The sequence below is a fragment of the Hylaeus volcanicus genome, chromosome 2 (genome assembly GCF_026283585.1).
Source record: "Hylaeus volcanicus isolate JK05 chromosome 2, UHH_iyHylVolc1.0_haploid, whole genome shotgun sequence".
Lineage (NCBI taxonomy): Eukaryota > Metazoa > Arthropoda > Insecta > Hymenoptera > Colletidae > Hylaeus > Hylaeus volcanicus.
In genome coordinates, this window is record NC_071977.1 from 32,828,054 (window position 1) to 32,847,619 (window position 19,566).

A 19,566-nucleotide genomic window follows, 5' to 3' on the forward strand; every position below is an offset into this window, starting at 1 on the left:
GAGGTGATTTGAAACAACTTTTTCCTTAGCGAAAATGTTGTCCGAGGCTTCGTTATGGAGATATTAAGCGAAAACCCCGACCAATCAGAGCGCGAGGATGCCGGTTGAGCGTAGGCTACGCGCTAGGCGGTCGCGCTCATTGGCTACCGCGAGCGCTCCATCGGCATCCTCGCGCTCTGATTGGTCAGTGTTTTCCGTTAATATATGCTCAACGAAGCCTCGAACAATATTTTCGCTAAGGAAAAAGTTGTTTCAAATCTCCTCCCGAACCACCCGTTTCAAGGTGTTACAACATTTATGGGACACCCTGTATACGTGCACGTATCGGATATCTGGTACCGAGGTTAAAAATGACACGTATAATATTGACAATTACCAAAAAGCGGTGTTGAGAATAATTATTATTGAGTGCAGATATGTATAATATGTACATATGTATATATATATATATATATATTCACGAACAGTAACCGTATCCAATTACGTGACAACGATGTAATCCTTAGTAATCGGCGCTATACGAATTGATAATATTTCAGCATAGAACGATATCATTGATAATCTTAATTTCTTCCTATATAGAATATTTGCAATCGATAATACGAGTTACGGATGAAGAAAGAAATATTGGTACCAAGCTTGACATTATCGAGAATAATTCCAACGAATGTTTACGTTTACATTTATTTTTACGCATAACGTGAAATCATAAATACTTTTGCAACGTTGCTTTCGTAATTGACTTACGTTTAGTATTAGGATTAGAATCAAAGCAAGAAAACGTTAGCTCCGTTCGTATACGTATAGTGATTTATCGTTCATACGGATACGGGGCAAACGAGTGTAATAAAGTGAATAAAGTGACGGGTTCTGCCAGCAGCTAACCAATTTTGATTCATTAATAGGTCGACCCGTATGACCCAAAGTGTCGGAGACTCTTAAACGAATTAATTTACCCACGTTTTTAATGGGAATGCGCAATGTGTACTTTTCTCTTCGCAAAAACAAACAAAATTCTACTTATCAATTGTGATTGCTTTTTTTTGTGAGTTATTTTGTATGATACAATTCCTACGGACAACATACTTCTACTATAAATCGAAGGGAATTCATCGTAAGAATTTTCTCGCAATGTAGCTGGAATTCTTACGATCGTTATCTCGTCTATTATAAACCTATGCGATATGAAGGTAATTTAAATAAAACAACAAATTTATCAACATTTTTTTCCTCGAATTATCTTTTTAAAGTATACGTTCATTTTTCTGTTTTTCTTGTATTCCCTACAAATGACGAAAATAACCAGTCCGTTTTCAATTTCCTGCTATTCAAATATATTAATCTTTAGCTAATGTCAAAGTTGTCGATGTAGTCTTTGAACACAATTTGTTTCTTTATTCGACGCAATACGGATACTTAATATAATTTTTAATATTATACTAAAATATCCGATAAACTTCTTATTTTCCAATATACTCATTAGTATTTTCTTTCCGTAAGTAGTTTGCATAATTTTATTTGAAATCGTAAAATTTCAATAGAAGAATTTATAAAATATACGTATAATTATTTGTTTGAAACGTTAACGTTTAAATTTCATATTACGATTAATATGTACCAACCAACCAAAAAACCAACTATCATTTTCGTTACAATATTTTTGCTCTCGTGCAAAGCATGCAAATTTTTAAATACATGGTTATATACATACAAATATAGAATGGATAATACACGAAACTCGATCAATATTTTTAATCGTTTAATACGATAAACATCGAAATCTATAGCGGTAAGCTTAAACTGTAGCGTATACAGAAAAAAAAGAAAACATAAAACTCGCAAACATATATAGTATGTACGTAATTACGTATATATTGTGTAAAAACTGCGTTTAATTTAGCCAATTTTTGTTATGTTATATCAGTCTCAGTGTCTCGATCAGTCACGATTACCGTGCTGTCGTGTTTAATTAATGCGTAACAACTGTACTTGTACATACATTGGAACTTAAAAGGTACAACAAAATTTTTGTATTTTTATTCGTCTGAAAGGTTTAACCACATTTACAGATGCAGTGGTTTGCCATAATGATGTGCTTGTATGCGGGAGTAGCAAGCGCACGAACAGAAGAAGATCAACAAACATCTTCGTCGACGTCGATTACAGGAATGTCCGGTGGACTCTTGGAACAGTGTTTTCATCAACGATCATCCGAATGTCCCACGGTGGAGACTACTGGATGTTCCTGCAAAAAGATCATTCTTGCCCCTAATAATCCCGAGGGCGATGCTGTTCTTTGCTGCAATTTGGACAGTAGAAACTTTGAATCCGAGCTTTCTTGTGCAGGTCGTTATAACACTACCGTATTACATTATCGTTCGACGAATCGCCAAACAGTTTCTGCAACGATCATATTTATATGTTAGATCTGTACCTTTCGAGTATCTTCTGATAGTATTTTCATTATTACAGGATTTCCATCGAATATATCTTATATACATATGAGAAATGTAACATTAAATGTATTTAATGTAAGCGAAATTAGATGGAGAAGATTAAAATCACTTGCGATAACCGATGGAAGAATTAATCGGGTGAAAGGACAATTTCGGATGATGACGCCAACGTTATGTTTAAATCTTTCGAACAATGGTCTCATCGAAGTAGAAAATAATTCGCTTACTCGCCTAGTTCAACTCACTACTTTGGATTTATCTTATAACAATCTTACGCATTTGCCAGCCTTAAATACAATGAATGGGCGTGAATTATGGCTGGACATTTCAGGTGGGTAAATGCATGAAAATAAAACAAAAAAAAGATTTGATATTTTGATAATAATACTGTTTAGATGTTGGGTAGAAGTAACACAGTTTGTTACATTCAGGAACAAATACACTTTGGTGTCACAACATCTATGAATATATCAATAAGACGGGAGAAAAACAGATTAATTTCAATCGCGAAAATGAAACTGTATGCTCAGCAAGTAAAACATGGCACTGGTTCAACACTACAGAGCAAGTTCCTTTAAAACAAGTTCGATATCTAAGTTTGGTAATATTTTCTGAATATAATACAGACAAACATTTGTAGCATTTAATGCTTTAATTTACATAATCCAAGCAACGACGACGATTGTATTAATGTAATATTCGATATTTAAAAACTATTTGACCTTTGTTACAGTTGCAAACGGAATGCCCGAAAGGGGATAATTGGCAGTGTCAATGCAATTTCGGAAGATGGGATATCGCTGCAGGGAAACCACCGACTTTAGCGGTAAACGTAGATTGCAGTGGAATTCAAATCACAGAATTACCTGAAAAATTACCTCGCAATACCATAACATTGAATGTTTCGTACAACAACGTACGTAAATTTTACGCTATCTCATATTTCTATGCAAACTGTATTAATTTCGATAAAATGTTCAAGTCTCTTTTAATTATTGCGGTTAACTAATACCGTAGATTACCGCATTGGACGATCTTAGCACTAATCCATGTTACGAAGATATCAGAGAATTTTATGCAGATTATAATAATATATCATCCATAAATAAATTAGAAGGATCGAAATTTTTGGACAACTATGCTCTGCTTAGTCTGCGATATAACAAAATCAAATCTGTAAGTAACAGCGGTTATAAATATTATAATAAATAATGAACATGAATAATTGTGAACGGTCTAAATTGCAACTTGTATATCTTTAGCTTCCGACGTACATTCTGAGTCCTAATACTCATGATAAAAATATTATCAGTTCACGATTGGTCAAACTTGGAGGAAACGAACTGCATTGCGATTGTAATACGGCTAAATATTTAAAGGTGCTTGTATACATTATTTGAATGTGTAGATAAATATGCATGATATTCTATTTAAAATTGCATTCCAGGGATGGCTACAAACTCGCATACTAGATTCGGATGAAGTGTTGTGTGAAAATGTAAAGGAAAAAGTGGTTGATTTAGAACCATCGAAGATGTGCGTCTATCCGGGAGATTGGACAGACTATATTTACTACATTATTGCCACGGAAGTTGTACTTCTAATAAGTCTGATAGCTAAAGTATCTTACGATTATTGGATTTTCAAAACAGCAGGTTATCTTCCATGGCCAGCAAACAAAATGCCAAAATTACCTTGTGACTGGCTATGTGAGACGTAATGTTGTATTGTTATCCATAATTCATCGAATGAATCAAGCAAAATCATGATACCATTTCTTCAAATTTGAAAAATTTAATCATTTTTTAAACATATTCGCGACAGCTCGCCGATAACAGCTCTGTCATCTGCATCGAATGGTTTGATCTTTTATGGATGCGACTGTAAATTGTTAAGTTTTCACTCGTTTAAACTAAACGATGTAATAGCATATTCACTCACCAATGAAGTATGTTAATATTTCGCCAAGTACCATGTCTCTTTGTAAGTGCCTTCTCAAATGTACATGTGTACATTGACTTGGAATGCGCATTCATTAAACAGGGACCATCATAATTGCGGTATGTCGTAATGCAGGATAGTAACGCACATCGGATACGTAAATTTAGGGTATTGTTATTGTGTAATAAAAATGTGATATTTTTTTAATTAAAAATTACTGTTGGCGTATAACGTTGATTAATATTATATGTATAATCAAAATATACCGATGGAATATTTTTACAATGCATGCGATATTATTATTCATGTTATCGTGTATAATACACAATTCAAAGTTTTTGTAAATAATAATCAGTTATTACCTGGATGATAATTATTCCATGATTTTCACTATCTATCTATTGTCTTTTCAATTACTATCAAAAGTGTTTTCAACGTGCTTTCTATAATGAATAAAAAAAAAAAAAAAAGAAACTGAATTATAGAGTCGTATTTATGTTATTACAAATGTACATGTAAAAGCATTTTACCTCTGTCTTCCTTTGTTGTGTGTACGTTTAAATTTTGGTATAGTAGATATTGTTTCTCTGGTAGGAGCTTTACGTTCAAGTTTTCGTCTTTCCTTTTTCGTATGTTTTTTCATGGCTAACATGTACTCCGGAACATTGCATCCAGACTCTCGCATTACAGCAGCTATGCTAAAATATTAATATAATAGAACTTTTTATACTCCTTTTACTAACTTAGACAATGGTTAATAATTACCTCCTCAAATTTGTAGTATCTTGCTCGGTGAAAAAAGTAATTGCTTTTCCTCTATGTCCAGCTCTGCCAGTACGACCTGTTTTACTTAATTGATGATTAAAATTTTCCAACACACTCTTTTAATTTAGAAATACGTACCAATTCTATGAACGTAAGAAATAGCAGATGGTGGAAAATCATAATTAACGACAAGATTTACACCTTTAAAATCGATACCTCTTGCCATTAATTCTGTACATATCAAAACCCATATCTTTCCTTCTCTAAAGCAGCGAACAACATTGTCTCGCTAAAACAAAAGGAAAATAACAAGATTCCTATTGAATTCGGTATTGTTGATGAGTAATAATTCAAGCAATAATCCAATAACCTGTGTTTGCGTTCTATCGGCATGAATAACATCGACGTTAATTCCATCGTATATAAGTTCGTTAAACAATTCTTGCGCTCTTTCTTTACTTTGTACAAACACTAGTACAGGTGGTAATACTCCCTTTATCGAATATAACAACATAATTGTAATCAAATAATGGTAATCAATTTATATGGTATTATATCCTACCTTCTGAATAATATTTCGAAGAGCTACGAGTTTTCCTCTTTCCGTTCCAACAAATAAAAGTTCCTGTTCTACCATATTGGTTGCAGCATTTCTATGATAAATTTAATGCTTCTAAATACATTGCGTCCGCAAATAATCAATAAAACGTTACAAAAAAACAAGAAAATAATGCAAACCTGTGGCCAACGGTAACCGTTACGAGACTCTTCAAATTATGTCGACACCATCTTGTCACTATAGGAGTATTAGTTGCGCTAAACATTGCCGTGCATAAACTTTCATTTGTACATGATTTTGTGATCGTTTTCAATTGATCTCTGAAGCACCTTGTTCCATCTTCGAAAAGTTTATCCGCCTCGTCTACGATTAGCCATTCGACGCTATGCAGATTTCATTGTATAAATATTATTTCTTTTAACAGTGTCATAGTGAAATTCAATTTGCGAATATATAAATGTGAAGTTTTCATTGCTTACTTGCTCAACGACACAGCTGGTGGATCCTGATTTAAAAGAAATATTATTCTCTTTGGCGTAGTAATTAATATATCTATAAATTAACGATATCTTAGTTGTGTTAGCTAACTAAATTAATTTGCTTGAAGCAAGTTTTTTTATATATTTTATACTGACCGAATTTTTGTGAACTTTTAGGTCCGTATTTGTTCAATGCTTGATTGATTTTACTTATGATATGAACTCTAAAATTATAACCTTCGCTAAGACGTACGCATTCTCTATACGTTTGTTTAGCTAATTCTCTTGTAGGACTTAGAATAATAGCTCTGAATCCTTTTCTTTGTGCTCCGCCTAAACAATGAATTATTGGCAACAAAAAGGCAGCTGTTTTACCAGATCCAGTCGGAGCACAAGCTAATATTTGTCTACCCTGTTTTAATCGTAATTATAATAAAAAAAAAGTATTTTATTTTATAGTTTAATTAAAAGTTACAATTACTTTACTTGCAACATAACAGGCATGGCTTGCATTTGAATCGGCGTAGGATTTACGTAACCACAATTCATAACATTGTTTATTAATCTTTCGGATACATGATACATCGTTGATAGATCCATAAAGTTTGATATAGGTTCTGGCACACGACTACCTGTCACGCTTATGCAGTGTTGATTACGAAACTGATTAATCTAAATGCAAGAGTAATCCTTAAAAATTCATATTTGTAATTATTTAATTTGCAGTAAAAAAAAATGTTTCAAACCTTTTCTTGTTTCAGCTTTAGTTGTTTTTCTTCGTTTAAAGATCCTTTATGCTTTTTAGATCTTTCTTTCCTTCCATCTTTAGGAATAGATATTCCGTCAAGCAATATTAACTCATCTGTGCTTTCTATATCGTTATCAATTTTGTCGTACTTTCTTTTTGAGGTTAAAGTTGAACAATTTGTGTCATTGGACGATTTTGTAGTTTTTTCTTCGTTCTTGGACACATCTTTAATCTGTTTTTTGACAAGCTATTGCAAACCAAATATTTATGAAACTGTTTGAGTATTCTTAATATATACTAATGTTTGCAAACTGAATTATATTAAAAGACTACCTGAAATCTTTCTGCCTCTGCATGGAAACGCCTTTTGTCAAATTTCACACCACTAGAAAGTTTTTGGAACAATTCATATGCGTCCATCGTTCTTTCTTTTCTATTTAATAACCAATTTGGGTAAACACGTGCTAGCCACTGTGATCTGCTCTGATAGAAAGTCACCAACACACCATGACCAACACCAACTGGTCTCTACTAATACTGAAAAACCGAACCCAACCTGTTAAATCGTTACGTTACAACCGTTACTACACACATTACGAATGGTTACAAATTACAAATAGAAATTGCACTCCTTTAACTAGAATCAAGGTAAACAGTATCCGATTTGATTCAATGTTTTAATCGTTAAGATACAAATAACGAGTATTGTGACGATGTATTGTTCTTAAATATTAATTTATGTTAATTGCGTGTTTTTAAGAATTACAACAGAAAATTTGGCAAAAAAATTTGTATAGTTTATAGTAGTATGTAGACTATAAAGTACCAATTATAAAGTATTTTAATGCTCACAAATTCTAATTTAGCTTTACCTACATTTATGTAATATTTTTTATATTATTGTATAATGTTGTACGACTATACTTGTCAATAAATAAAAACTACCATTATTATCTGTAACGCTTTATTTAATTTTTTTCCAGATAACTATGTAACATTATCGTCGAATTATTTTGTTCGTATCTTCGTGAAAACGAACGGTATGTTTGTTAATACAATATTTTCTGATTGGCGTGCAAACAAATATTTTATTTTCTATCCACCTTAGACAAGAGCCATTATCAGGACAAATAAGTATTCTTTGGTTAATTTATCTTTTCTCTAAGTATATATTTAACGTCGTTTTTAGCAGATCTGTTTAGAGAGTTGATAAAAATATGGAAGGTCTATCGTATATTTCGTGTATCAAAGTTAACGGAGTTCCTATCTTACCGCCTATGGTACGTATATTAATTATGTTGCATTATAATAATTTTTATTGAATAGTATTTATTTTATAATGGAATTTCTTTTTCTTTTTCAGATGACTAAAGATATTAGAGAGGAAATGTCCGCTTATAAACAAATTGCAATTAGTCTAGAAAAACAATTAATGGCTTTACGTGATTCGCGATTTAAAAAAAGACATTGCCATTCAAAAGAGAATTTAATTCCTTTTGAGTGCAACAATATCAATCGGAATGAGAGAAATGTTATGGATACCGATGATGTTTCGCCAGAAACTTTTGAAAGTCCTGATGAAAATGCAAAACAAATCTTACCATGGAATAAGCACAGGTCAGACACAGAATGTACATCTGACCATCAAATAAATATAGCTTCTAATATTTACTCGAGACCAGGATTGATCGCTACGAGCGGTGTTGCGGACAATTGTCAGAACGGAGTATCTTTGACGAAACCTAGTACTATTACGACAGAGTCAGAGATTTTGAAACCACAAGTGCCTAAAACATTAAATATTATTCCATTGACTTTGGGAAATCCTAACTGTGGAGAAGATGAAAAATACCAAAGAAATGGTTTGCATAATACAGAAGATATTCCTAAATTAGTACGTCAAGGTTCCTATGTGTTGGATACTCCGAGTCCCATACTACTGGCACATATGAAAATGGAATTGTCTAGTTCAACTACTGATCCTTGTACAGAATATGTTCCAACATCGTGTACAAATACAGTACGTCGGAAAGAATGGAATATCGCACAAGCTAAGATGGAATGGGAAAATGAGTCCAAGAGCAAACATTGTATTCCCGTAGAATCGTTCAGGATTTCTTCGAAACAAACAAAAAATTGCGACTCTTATACCACTTCCCAATTGTGCAAGTCACTTTCGTTTCAGACACAATCTGAACCTTTTTTCGTAGCATACCCATTCGCAAGATCTGTTGATTGTATTCAAACAATGCTAGCAAATGAAAATGTGAACAGAAGTAACGTTCAAATGAAATATGATAGACGGTATCCTAAGGAATACAAAGATGAAAAGAAACAGAGATTTGAAAAAGGGAAAAAATACGATAGTTCTTTTACTTCCCCATCGGCGTACAAACATGGAGTTTCTTTGGAAAATTTAAGCAGTACCGATGTTCCAATCTACAAATACACAGAGAGCGAAGATAATACAATTTCGACGAGCAATAATTTTATAAAAGAAATCGCAAAAAATATACCAACAGAAAATTCTATACTCAATTTAAAATCTTCTATCGCATCCGATAAACTTTTAACGGTTTACAAAAAGGTACAAGAAATGCATAAAAAACAAATGATCGAATTAGTGTCTCGACAGCAAAGAGAACAGTTACTGCTCCAAAAGGAGTTTGAAAAGCAACAGTTACTTTTACTTAGAGAGATCAAAAAATCCTTCCCAGAAATTTCAGTTCCGTTGCTCACTGAAAATATTTTGTCTACCGCGTTCAGCCAAGGCACTCCTAACAGTGAAAAACATTTTGAAAACATTGATCGTAGTACAGAAAATCTGAAAAATCTGAAAAGTAATTTACAAGAAGAAAACGAAGTAACACATTTACGAGAGAATAATGCAAGCTTGATTCCATGTCTACTGGACTATGTTTATTCCGAAAAGAATCTTTGTAAGCCGGAATCTTGTTCCAGTAAATCTTCGCTCTCGATAGACACATTAGAGATGGAATCGTTACATAAAACCAATAATTCTGTAACTATGGTTGCAAAAGAAGAAGCAGAGACTCGATTAGACGTTAGAAGGACTAACGAAAAAAAATTGGTAGAAGAGGGTCACGAATGGAAACGTTTGAATGTTAGTCGACAATTATTTCCTTTAGATAGTAAAACGATTCATGTACCAGTGCTCGATAGAACAATATATGGAAGTAAACATGTAAGAAATTATGCTTCCAAGTTCATATTTCCATTTTAAACGATAACGAAAATTTTACAACAGTTTTATGTTACAGATTGAAGCAGCAACTGTGATCAATGCATATACTAGAGGCTATTTAATACGTAGATTGATGCGAACAGAACGCGTAGTTGCTTTGAAAAATACATACAAGGAAGCTTTGCACTGTATGCTGAAGCTTCACGTTGACGCACCGCTTAATCGATCAGAGATTAGTTTTCTACATCGGCTTCAACTACAGGTAACATTTGCAGCAATTTAATAGAATATTATATGTCTTTTAATAATTATTAATTTACCTGTTTAAATCTGGTTTCATTAGTTATACGTAGTATAATATTTGGCATTCCTACTTTATTATTCACATTTTATAGTTATCGGTAAGCAATGAGATAGAATAGCGCAAGTAATATTTATTCGATAAGGTATATCGGCTTATCGTTAACTTTTGCATATGGTTTTTTAAATTTATTATCTCGCTATCATCTGTAAATAAAACAATAGCATCTTGAGAATGAGAGCTTTCACTAAAAAAGTGTTTATATAAATTTTGTGATTTCTAAAAGTGCGATGCAGCTTCTATGAATATAGTGGAGTTATTTGCCCAAAGTCCTGAGAAAAGAATGCAAGTAATAGCGCAAGATCGTGAAATCAAGCAATCTCGCATAGAACGTCCGATGTCTGCCAGATCGTACTCGTTTGCAACTCAGCGGACCTTAGCCAGGAAAAAACTGAAGGAGTATGACTCTGCATAGTATAATTTACTTTGTTCTCTGTAGAAGATTCAATGAACATTAGAAGATTCAATGAATACCTAAGATGTAGAATTCTATGAAAAGAAAATAAATTATTTTATTATTTGCTGTTACCATTTGCATTAAGTACATTTATTGTCATAATTTTATAGATGAGTTAATATTTATCGTGTACAATTTACGACTGGCTTTGTGCAATGCTGTTTTACGTTTTATATATTTCGAAAGCTTCTTTTTGTGTAAAAAGGAAATACGGAAACGAACATTTGCATATCCATTCTTACATCATTGTAGCGTACAAGTACAAGCATCCAAGCTTTAAGCAGTGGTAAACATATTTTGAGTTATTTAATTTTTTTTTTGTCTCGTTAGGATGGAAGAATATCAGCCAACTTCGTTTGCGCGTTCATGTTCCTCAAGATCTAGATGTCAAACTTGGACATCCGATGTAGAAGAAAAACTCATCTCACCAAACATTTTATGTAAGTTATATGTATTTCTTTGACTTTTTCGACACGTAAAACGTACGATAAGTTATTACAAATAATTTTCCCTATATGTATTTATACTTGTAGTCAGTTATAAACATGTAATCGGAAACTTTTAACTTTCAGATCATAGTATTAAAAGGAGTACTAGTGCTGGGACTGTAAGGAAACCATGGCGATGAAACTTGTATTAGTGCCTTTCATCATTCTAATTTTATTATGTTGCGTACACGTACAAGATATAACGTGTAAACAAGCCCACTCCGTGCCTAAATTTTTAATAAATTTGTTTTATATTAAGAAATAGTCTTGTTTATAATATGTTTACAATGCAAAACGTTTACACGCCAAACTAGTGAACGCTTATACATAAATATTGTCAAACGCATTCTTTTCACTTGCAAATAATAATTGCAGTCTTGTAATTTCTGTTAACACAATCAATGTATGTCTACATATAGTACATAAAAATATATTAATTTGCGATCATGATTTCATTTCATGTGCGTGTGATTAATTTATGTAACAAATTATTTAGTTACAATTATGCAAGTAGAGGGGGCGAAGCGTTGCGTCGCGCACAAGCAGATCACTACGGAGCATTACAGTACAGTCATTGTCATTACAGTCATTACAGATTACAGATTACAGATTACAGATTACTCTTATGACATCACTAACTTAAGTAATATGTTTGAGTGAATCAGGGTAGTCGATACGTTGTTGACAGGCGTCACTCTTATCTTGATAGTTTGATGGCCGTGATATCGTTCGTATCAGGTTCGCATTACTATATAGGTAAATATACATATATACTGTATACTGTACACTGTACACTATAGTATATACTGTTTACTGTATAGTAGTAGTAGTAGTAGTAGTAGTAGTAGTATATAATCACTACTCACTCGGCTCCGTGAACGGAACGAAAAACGAAACGGAGTAGTGGGGAGCAGTGGAGAGTAATCGCGAGAGTATTCTCTCATTTCCAACACTTTATAACTGGAAAATTAAATCCCAGCAATTTATTTTCAGATCAATTGTGCTTGCAATAATCGTGAACAAGTTTTAACGAAACGAACCATGTGCGACAATGTGAACAACAATCCATTCGCTGGATTGTTTTCAACCATCAACGATGCCGTGTCATTCTCGTCTCAAAGTCAGATGATTATCAACGAAAATAATGGAATTAATTATGTTACGGAACTTGAGAATATAAATGTTCCCGGTACGACGAAATCCACAAATTTTCAAGATTTTAAAGATTCGAAAACTGATAGTCAGGTTAACTATCTTCTCGCTGACATATTTGGAATAACATTGCACGCAACAGAAGTAAACGAACACCAGAAACATAAATTGGTACATGTTAACGTTGACTCGATCGAACAAGCAGTTTTCGAGCGATTAATGCTTCCCGATATCGAGTCGAAATTGGTCCCCATAGAAAATTCACAGCATATACCTTGCGATTCTCATACGTTAAAGAAACAGGTGATATCTTATTTATTCGAAAGCTATTGTCGATTGCAACGATACAAGAACAAATTAGAATTGTCCGATATTCTCGACGAGATGCGTCGCGTCATCCTACAAAATGCAGCTGTCGCATTGCAGGAGCCGGATCTATTTGAAGGACAAGAAGTATAACCGAATACATTGCTTAAAGTTTCAAAGTTGAAGAAACGCAATTTAACTTTATCGTATGTTGCAGGTTCACAATCAGTTTATCGCGTTATGCGCGGACGAAGATGGTCTGAAACCAGAACTCGTATCGTTTACTAATGATATCGTAAACGAATTGCAATTAGAAAACAGTGATAACGCTGCAGCGACGATTGCTGTATCTTTTAGTCCTATTCTCGATATAATTTACAAAGATGTAACGCAAAGTAATTTAGTTTTCTTAAATCAACATTGGTTTACTATATTAAATCTTTTCGCTTTAAACGAATCTTTAGCTGAATTATTAATACGTCATAGTACTCCTAAAAGCAATCAAGGTCAAGCTTACGCGAATACATTATTAGGTGCAATCCTTAGTTTAAGTTGTTTGCCAAAAACGATAGAAGAACCATTTTATTTTTTTGAAAAGCCATTCCAACAGGCAAGTAACCCGTCGAAGAACGCCAAATTTAAACACTGCGTATTTCACGTAAAGAGAGATTTATTTATTCGTATTTTTTTATTCTAGTCCAATTCTAATATCGAAGGTAACATTTGGACAGCCCTGGATGCATTAAGCGAATCATTGCAAAAAATTTTCCACTTGTTATTAAAGTGCTCGGCGGAAGTTCGTCATTTGACCCTACAGTGGATAGGAAATTGTCTTCATTCGAATGCGAGTAGGGGGAAAATTTGGAACTCGCAGAATAACGTAGGTTTTAGTGCTATGTTGTGCGTTTCCGATGGTTTTATGTTAAATCTTGGAAATGTGCTTCTGCGTCTTTGTCAGCCATTTTGCATTAAATTAAAGGAGTCGAAAGTACCTAAAATAGATCCAACGTATTGCGCAGCAGAGGTCGGTTGATATTTGAGAAATGGGTAAATTTGAATTAGTCGTTGAATTCCAAAAAACATGGTATTTTATTAAGTATAAGTGTAATTAATGTTATAGACCAGCGTTGAGAATGAATGTCTAAATCGTGCTGTTCATTTAAAAGGAATGTCTTCAGAAACTTGTTTAATACCAATATCGGAACACGATGCTAGACCAGTTGCAAAAACGTTCGGATTTACTACCGAATGTTTTTTTTTAACTCACAGAGCTCTGGACCTTGGTTACAGAGTAGTATCGGAGAAGTTTTTAAGGTTTGTACATTTTGCATTAACAGTTTTATTCTAAACGGAAACTAAAATTCATGATAAAATAATAACGATTATATTCTGCACGTGTAGAACTAGTCAAGATTTGTCGAGAGTGTATCAGGATGCGCAAAGCGGTGGTAATCCGGAAGTATTAGAAATGGTAGCTCAGCGCATGGAGGCAGAAATGACCAAGTATGAAAATAAATGTTATATTTTTGTATTTTTATTAAACAAACAAATTTTAGGTATCTATCCTTAAGAGCAAGTCTTTTAGCACCGGAAATGTTGGAACTCTTGGCAAAGTTTCATGCGACAACAGCGTTCTGGTTAGTGCAGGTGTACTTAAACGATGTACAAGTTAGCGAAGGCGAACAGACCGATTACGTTCCAAAAGAATATAAACCAGTAACGTTTCCTTTGCCAGAAACCGTTCCGGATACTCTCAGGTGCGTGGAAAGCGTTCATTTTCTCTTCTAATCTCGCACCGATTGCCACAATTATACCTTTTAACGAGATATTATTTGCATTTAGATGCATTCCTGAATTTGTCGTGGAAAATACTATTAGGTTTTTGTGTTTTTTACGTCGGTTCAATTCAAATGTTTTCGAAGAACAAGGGTCGTTTTTCCTAACGCCAGTGTTAACAGAGGTGAGCTAGAAAAAACGTGTAGGTTCGATAAACTCGAATTAATGCGATTCGGTAAAATAATGAAGTATGTTATGTCAGATTATTGTGTTGATGGAGTCTCAACAACGTTTATACAATCCTCATTTACGAGCCCGTCTGGCGGAAGGTTTAGAGGCCCTTTTACCTACAACAGATGATATCTTGAGCCGTAGAAAATCGAGTTTAGGAACATTCCATAGAGAACAATTATTTATGACACACCCGTGTAGACAGCATGTATGTAATTGTATTTAAATTCGTTAAATATTTTCCTCTTATAAAATCATATCGTTTCTAATATAGATTGTTGCCAGCTTACTTAAAGTATTTGTAAGCATTGAAATGACAGGACAAAGCGTTCAATTTGAACAAAAATTTAATTATCGACGGCCAATGTACGTTGTCATGGAATATTTGTGGAAACTTCCAGAACGTCGTAATAACTTTATGTAAGTGAAGAATAAAAAGACATATTTTACAAGTTTGTAAATAATTCTACAGTTAGTACATAGATACGTAAGCCACGAACCGACCTTAATACATACGATACTTTGCACATTTTTTCGATAGTACTCTAGCCGAAGAGGCAGAGGCTAATATGGAAGCAGCTCAACCACCGCTATTTCTGCGTTTTATAAATCTTTTAATGAACGATGCAGTTTTCTTGTTAGACGAGGCACTTTCGAACATGGCACAATTGAGACAATTACTTCAAGCAAGGTATTGCATTATATTCGATTTGTTGTATGTTATATTATATCGCGTAAATAGTATCTAATTCCGATTTCGATTTCGATTTAAATCGAAAGGGAAAGCGGAGAATGGAATAAATTACCGCAACACGAGCGTGATCAACAAGCTCATTATCTGTTACATCTTGGAATGATTGCACGATTTGACAATATATTAGGTAGAAAAACTATACGAACGCTAAAAATGTTAACGACAGACATCAAATCTATCTTTTGCCATCCGACAATGGTTGATCGCATTGCTTCGATGCTCAATTATTTGTTGTTACAATTGGTTGGGCCAAATAAGAAGAATTTAAAGGTACAGAAAAAGTATACACAGCTACATCAGAAAAACGCAAAGTATTTAAACACATCGATTTGTCTTTAGGTGAACGATCAAAACGAATATGCATTCAATCCAGCAAATTTAGTATTAAATATATGCGAAATTTATATAAACCTTAGTCAAATTGAATCCTTTACGCTCGCCGTTTCTCAAGACGGTCGGTCATACAGTCCTGAACTTTTCCGGCTAGCCGATAATGTTCTCGGTAAGCATTTACGCATGATTAATTTTAATAAAAATTTAGGCAAAAAATGTTGCAAAAAATTACTTCCATAAGCACAATATTTCAGTTCGGATCGGAGGTGTGGGTATATTGGGAGATTTGGATGAATTCGCAAAAAATGTAGAAGCGGCTGCAACTCACAAGAGAGAGGAAGATGAAATTTTAGTCGATGCTCCCGAGGAGTTTCTGGATCCTATTATGTCTACTTTGATGATGGATCCTGTAATTCTTCCATCTTCTAAAATAACTATCGATCGTCAAACCATTGCGAGGTTAGTATTTGTTATTATCGACAATGGTAAAGATTACGATAAATATGGAATTATTGAAAAACATTTACGTCCGATAATCTCTAGGCATCTGCTAAGCGATCAAACTGATCCGTTTAATCGATCTCCTCTCACTATGGATATGGTAAAGTCCGACGTTGAACTTCAACATAGGATACAGGAGTGGGTAGAACAAAAGAAACAAGAAAGGACAAAAAGTTGTCAGTGATCAGTGATTGGTGATCGGTGAAATGATTGTATATTTGTCAGGTTTCAGAGTTTCGAAGAACAAGATAGGAATGGTAAACCCTTAAGGTTTCGTATACATATAACAAAGGTAACAAAGCGTAATCTATGGCGAATTCACCATACGTCTACGTTTTTAAATTAAATTTTTTGATTTCTGATTTACGACGTACAAGGACATATATTTTTCTATACAAATTATCGTTATAGATATGTACAAATACCAATTTTGTCCTATAATTAGAGTGTCATTCTGTAGAACTTTGAATATCGCATTTTGTGCAAAGAAAATTATGTTCTATAAGAGTCCATGTAATAATGTAAACATAGAGTTAAACGTTGTTATTTTATGATAAATGTAAAAAAGTACTCTCTATCAAATTTCTTACAGTTAATTTGACCAGGGTGAATGATATAAATGAATTTGAAATAAAACTACTTCGAATGGTTGAAGTAAAGTATAGATTCAGAAGTAAGCAAAAATGAATGTAGGAAACATTGTATTATATGTTTATTGAAACATATTTATCGGTTACCGCCGAATCATTAGAAATAATTTAATGGTTCGAAAGAATATTACCTTTTACGTTTACAATGCATTCGCAAGTTCATTGAAATCGGTAATAAACCACGGAGCTCCAATCTTAACGCTTTCTCTAACTACATTTCCTCCGTATCCTATAGTAAAACTAATATTAACTAAAATAAAAAACAAACGAAATTATTTATACGTAATAAGTAATCGAGACGTACCTATAAATGTGTCCGCTATCGAAATAGTTTCTAAATCTGTTGCTCCGTCTCCGATATGGACAACAGTTTTACATCCGAGTTCCTTTTTGAGATACTCGATTACTTTTGCTTTTCCACCACTCGCAGCGGTGGGTTGATTTTCATCGAAACCTGCATATTCTCCTACAAATATCGTTCGTGGAGTTTTCAGATGTAGTATAATAAGCCGACCGTGTGCATATATAAACGGATACGAACCTGTGAAATAAAATTTCAATTTGTTCGCAAAGACATGTTCTAACGGAATGTCGAGTAATACGGCAACTGGTGCGATTACGCAATGGAAACCACCGGACACTAGGAACACTTGCTTTTTGTGAGCTTGTAAGGCCGTTACCAGAGCTCTGGAAGTTTTATAAGCAGTTTTAGAAGAAGCAGTGCGTACAGTGTAACATCTCTTTAATTAAAATTATTTCTTACTTGATTCCAGGTGTAAGTTTTGGTGGGTGCGATTCGAGAAACTGCTTTACCTGAGTATAGCTTGGTTTTATAATATTCAATCTTTCCGTTAAAGATTGTTGAAACGTTAAGTTTCCTTGCATCGCTTGGCTCGTTCTAAAAGCATTTTAAACTAATTTTTTATACGAAAAGAGTAAGAATCATCTATGGCGTGTAAGTTGATTTTGAAATAATCGAATATTCTAGTTGATAGAAAATGGAAGAAAAGAAATCTTACAAGGCGGTAACTTGGTCTCCTTTTCCACAAAATTTTGCAAGTTCGTCGATTCCTTCCTCTTGTATCACAGTGGAATCAACGTCGAAGGTGACTACATCCGCGTTTCTCCATATAAATTTTACGTCTTCTAGTTTTGCCATCTAATTTCCATACAGCAACAGGTGGTACAAGTATTTCCTTTTATCGCATGAAATATGGAAACCGATAACGACAATTCTTTTTCGAAAGTAACAACGCCAAATAAGTTTTACATGGAAACAGGAAATTTGTCAGCATCCCTTCCGGTTATGTTAAAGTTAAACCGTTACATCATCAAAGTTTGCGTTTTAACAGTATCAAAGTATGTATATACGTGATATTTTGTTTTTATTAGAAACCGTCAGCGTGTTTAGAGGTTAAGATACTATCAAGTGGTATCACATTTCTTCGTTACGCTTACGGTCTATTTTACTTATCTACATATGATATTTTATTCAATATCGTTTAATTTTATTCTGTTTTACACAGATGCAATTGATACATTAAGGAATTAAGATCAGAATTTTATTTCGTTAACCAGGAATTGATGATACTAATACTAAGTATATAAGTAAGTGTATATATATATGTATATGTATATACTACGTAAATATATGTACTTACGATTAATCGTTTTCCGCTAACGAGATCTTAAAAAAAGAAGATATCAAGATGTACAGCATTTTGATAGCTCGAATCTGCCGGACAAAAGAGACTGGACTCTGGAGTGGGATGCTATAGACAAGAGAAACATAATTGCACGCGATACAGCTGGATAACACACGTAACGCAATGTACTACATAATCATAATCATTTCGTAGGAAACGAAAAAATCATAGAATAGTATCGGTTATTGACAACTTTGCCAATGTGTTTCGAATTTTAATTTTATTCAGTTTGTGAGATTGTACAAATTTCTAGTATCGCAAATATTCTAGATTCGCATCGACGATTCTCATCTCACAAAAGTTAATCGAGTCTGAGAGCAAGGTGAAAGATCGAGGAGATCATCCAGATTGCATAACGCGATAAATAGCGATGAATAGATTCGACTGGTTTTGTAATTGAAATACATCCACGATACAGAATGTACGTATACGTTTCTTAGAAATCATTTATAAATTTATAAAAAGTGTTTAAAATATTGATCTCAAGTAAAGTTGTACATTTATTTCTAGTGGTACTCTATTTTTAGGTCGTTGTAGCAATACAAAAGGGATTCTAAGGTAAAAGTGAAGCTGTTATTAATCATTAATCGCAAGCTGTTATTCCATAGTTGCGAATATTATTATATATACATGTTTGTTTACATAGCGAATCCGTGCGGAGTGTTGGAATGCGTTCCAAATCGGTGTACAGGAAAACT

At 33.6% G+C, this 19,566-nt stretch overlaps 5 protein-coding genes across 11 annotated transcripts; 3 read left to right on the forward strand and 2 right to left on the reverse strand.

Annotated features, from left to right (window-relative positions):
- Positions 1-252: 252 nt before the first annotated feature.
- On the forward strand, positions 253-4,764 carry LOC128885225 (protein halfway). Of its 2 annotated transcripts, XM_054139147.1 has the most exons (9): positions 450-630; positions 906-1,190; positions 2,070-2,346; positions 2,473-2,787; positions 2,888-3,057; positions 3,190-3,372; positions 3,474-3,632; positions 3,719-3,835; positions 3,904-4,764. In XM_054139147.1, exons 2-9 carry the CDS (start codon positions 1,185-1,187, stop codon positions 4,174-4,176), a joined length of 1,500 nt encoding a protein of 499 aa, XP_053995122.1. In that variant the 5' UTR covers positions 450-630; positions 906-1,184; the 3' UTR covers positions 4,177-4,764. The 2 variants fall into 2 exon arrangements, with proteins under 2 accessions (XP_053995123.1, XP_053995122.1); XM_054139148.1 differs by lacking the exons at positions 450-630; positions 906-1,190 and adding an exon at positions 253-343.
- LOC128885223 (probable ATP-dependent RNA helicase DDX52) lies at positions 2,217-7,510 on the reverse strand. Of its 2 annotated transcripts, XM_054139143.1 has the most exons (13): positions 7,282-7,510; positions 6,947-7,195; positions 6,687-6,872; positions 6,357-6,612; positions 6,201-6,273; positions 5,901-6,104; positions 5,725-5,815; positions 5,533-5,655; positions 5,301-5,451; positions 5,163-5,238; positions 4,928-5,095; positions 4,760-4,840; positions 2,248-2,400 (listed from the first exon to the last, which is right to left on the reverse strand). In XM_054139143.1, the coding sequence occupies exons 1-12, from the start codon at positions 7,366-7,368 to the stop codon at positions 4,807-4,809; spliced, it is 1,698 nt and encodes a 565-aa protein (XP_053995118.1). In that variant the 5' UTR covers positions 7,369-7,510; the 3' UTR covers positions 2,248-2,400; positions 4,760-4,806. The 2 variants fall into 2 exon arrangements, with proteins under 2 accessions (XP_053995119.1, XP_053995118.1); XM_054139144.1 differs by lacking the exon at positions 4,760-4,840 and having other exon boundaries at positions 2,217-2,400.
- On the forward strand, positions 7,470-11,719 carry LOC128885219 (uncharacterized). Of its 3 annotated transcripts, none has more exons than XM_054139135.1 (8): positions 7,470-7,596; positions 7,932-7,988; positions 8,138-8,228; positions 8,312-10,153; positions 10,230-10,415; positions 10,741-10,913; positions 11,302-11,411; positions 11,544-11,719. In XM_054139135.1, the coding sequence occupies exons 3-8, from the start codon at positions 8,166-8,168 to the stop codon at positions 11,597-11,599; spliced, it is 2,430 nt and encodes an 809-aa protein (XP_053995110.1). In that variant the 5' UTR covers positions 7,470-7,596; positions 7,932-7,988; positions 8,138-8,165; the 3' UTR covers positions 11,600-11,719. The 3 variants fall into 3 exon arrangements, 2 of the variants coding, with proteins under 2 accessions (XP_053995110.1, XP_053995109.1); XM_054139134.1 differs by having other exon boundaries at positions 8,141-8,228; XR_008459559.1 differs by lacking the exon at positions 10,741-10,913 and having other exon boundaries at positions 7,932-8,228.
- A 355-nt stretch (positions 11,720-12,074) lies between these two features.
- Positions 12,075-17,004, forward strand: LOC128885218 (ubiquitin conjugation factor E4 A). The gene is made up of 15 exons (XM_054139133.1): positions 12,075-12,215; positions 12,453-13,064; positions 13,135-13,527; positions 13,615-13,941; positions 14,038-14,231; positions 14,319-14,420; positions 14,474-14,674; positions 14,760-14,877; positions 14,956-15,132; positions 15,199-15,344; positions 15,466-15,615; positions 15,705-15,948; positions 16,018-16,180; positions 16,266-16,470; positions 16,555-17,004. Exons 2-15 carry the CDS (start codon positions 12,501-12,503, stop codon positions 16,694-16,696), a joined length of 3,126 nt encoding a protein of 1,041 aa, XP_053995108.1. The 5' UTR covers positions 12,075-12,215; positions 12,453-12,500; the 3' UTR covers positions 16,697-17,004.
- A 198-nt stretch (positions 17,005-17,202) lies between these two features.
- On the reverse strand, positions 17,203-19,285 carry LOC128885231 (phosphoserine phosphatase). Of its 3 annotated transcripts, none has more exons than XM_054139165.1 (6): positions 18,824-19,285; positions 18,182-18,358; positions 17,926-18,060; positions 17,704-17,849; positions 17,467-17,628; positions 17,203-17,402 (listed from the first exon to the last, which is right to left on the reverse strand). In XM_054139165.1, the coding sequence occupies exons 2-6, from the start codon at positions 18,319-18,321 to the stop codon at positions 17,392-17,394; spliced, it is 594 nt and encodes a 197-aa protein (XP_053995140.1). In that variant the 5' UTR covers positions 18,322-18,358; positions 18,824-19,285; the 3' UTR covers positions 17,203-17,391. The 3 variants fall into 3 exon arrangements, with proteins under 3 accessions (XP_053995140.1, XP_053995138.1, XP_053995137.1); XM_054139163.1 differs by having other exon boundaries at positions 17,203-17,391; positions 18,182-18,321; positions 18,824-19,284; XM_054139162.1 differs by having other exon boundaries at positions 17,203-17,391; positions 18,824-19,283.
- Positions 19,286-19,566: the final 281 nt, after the last annotated feature.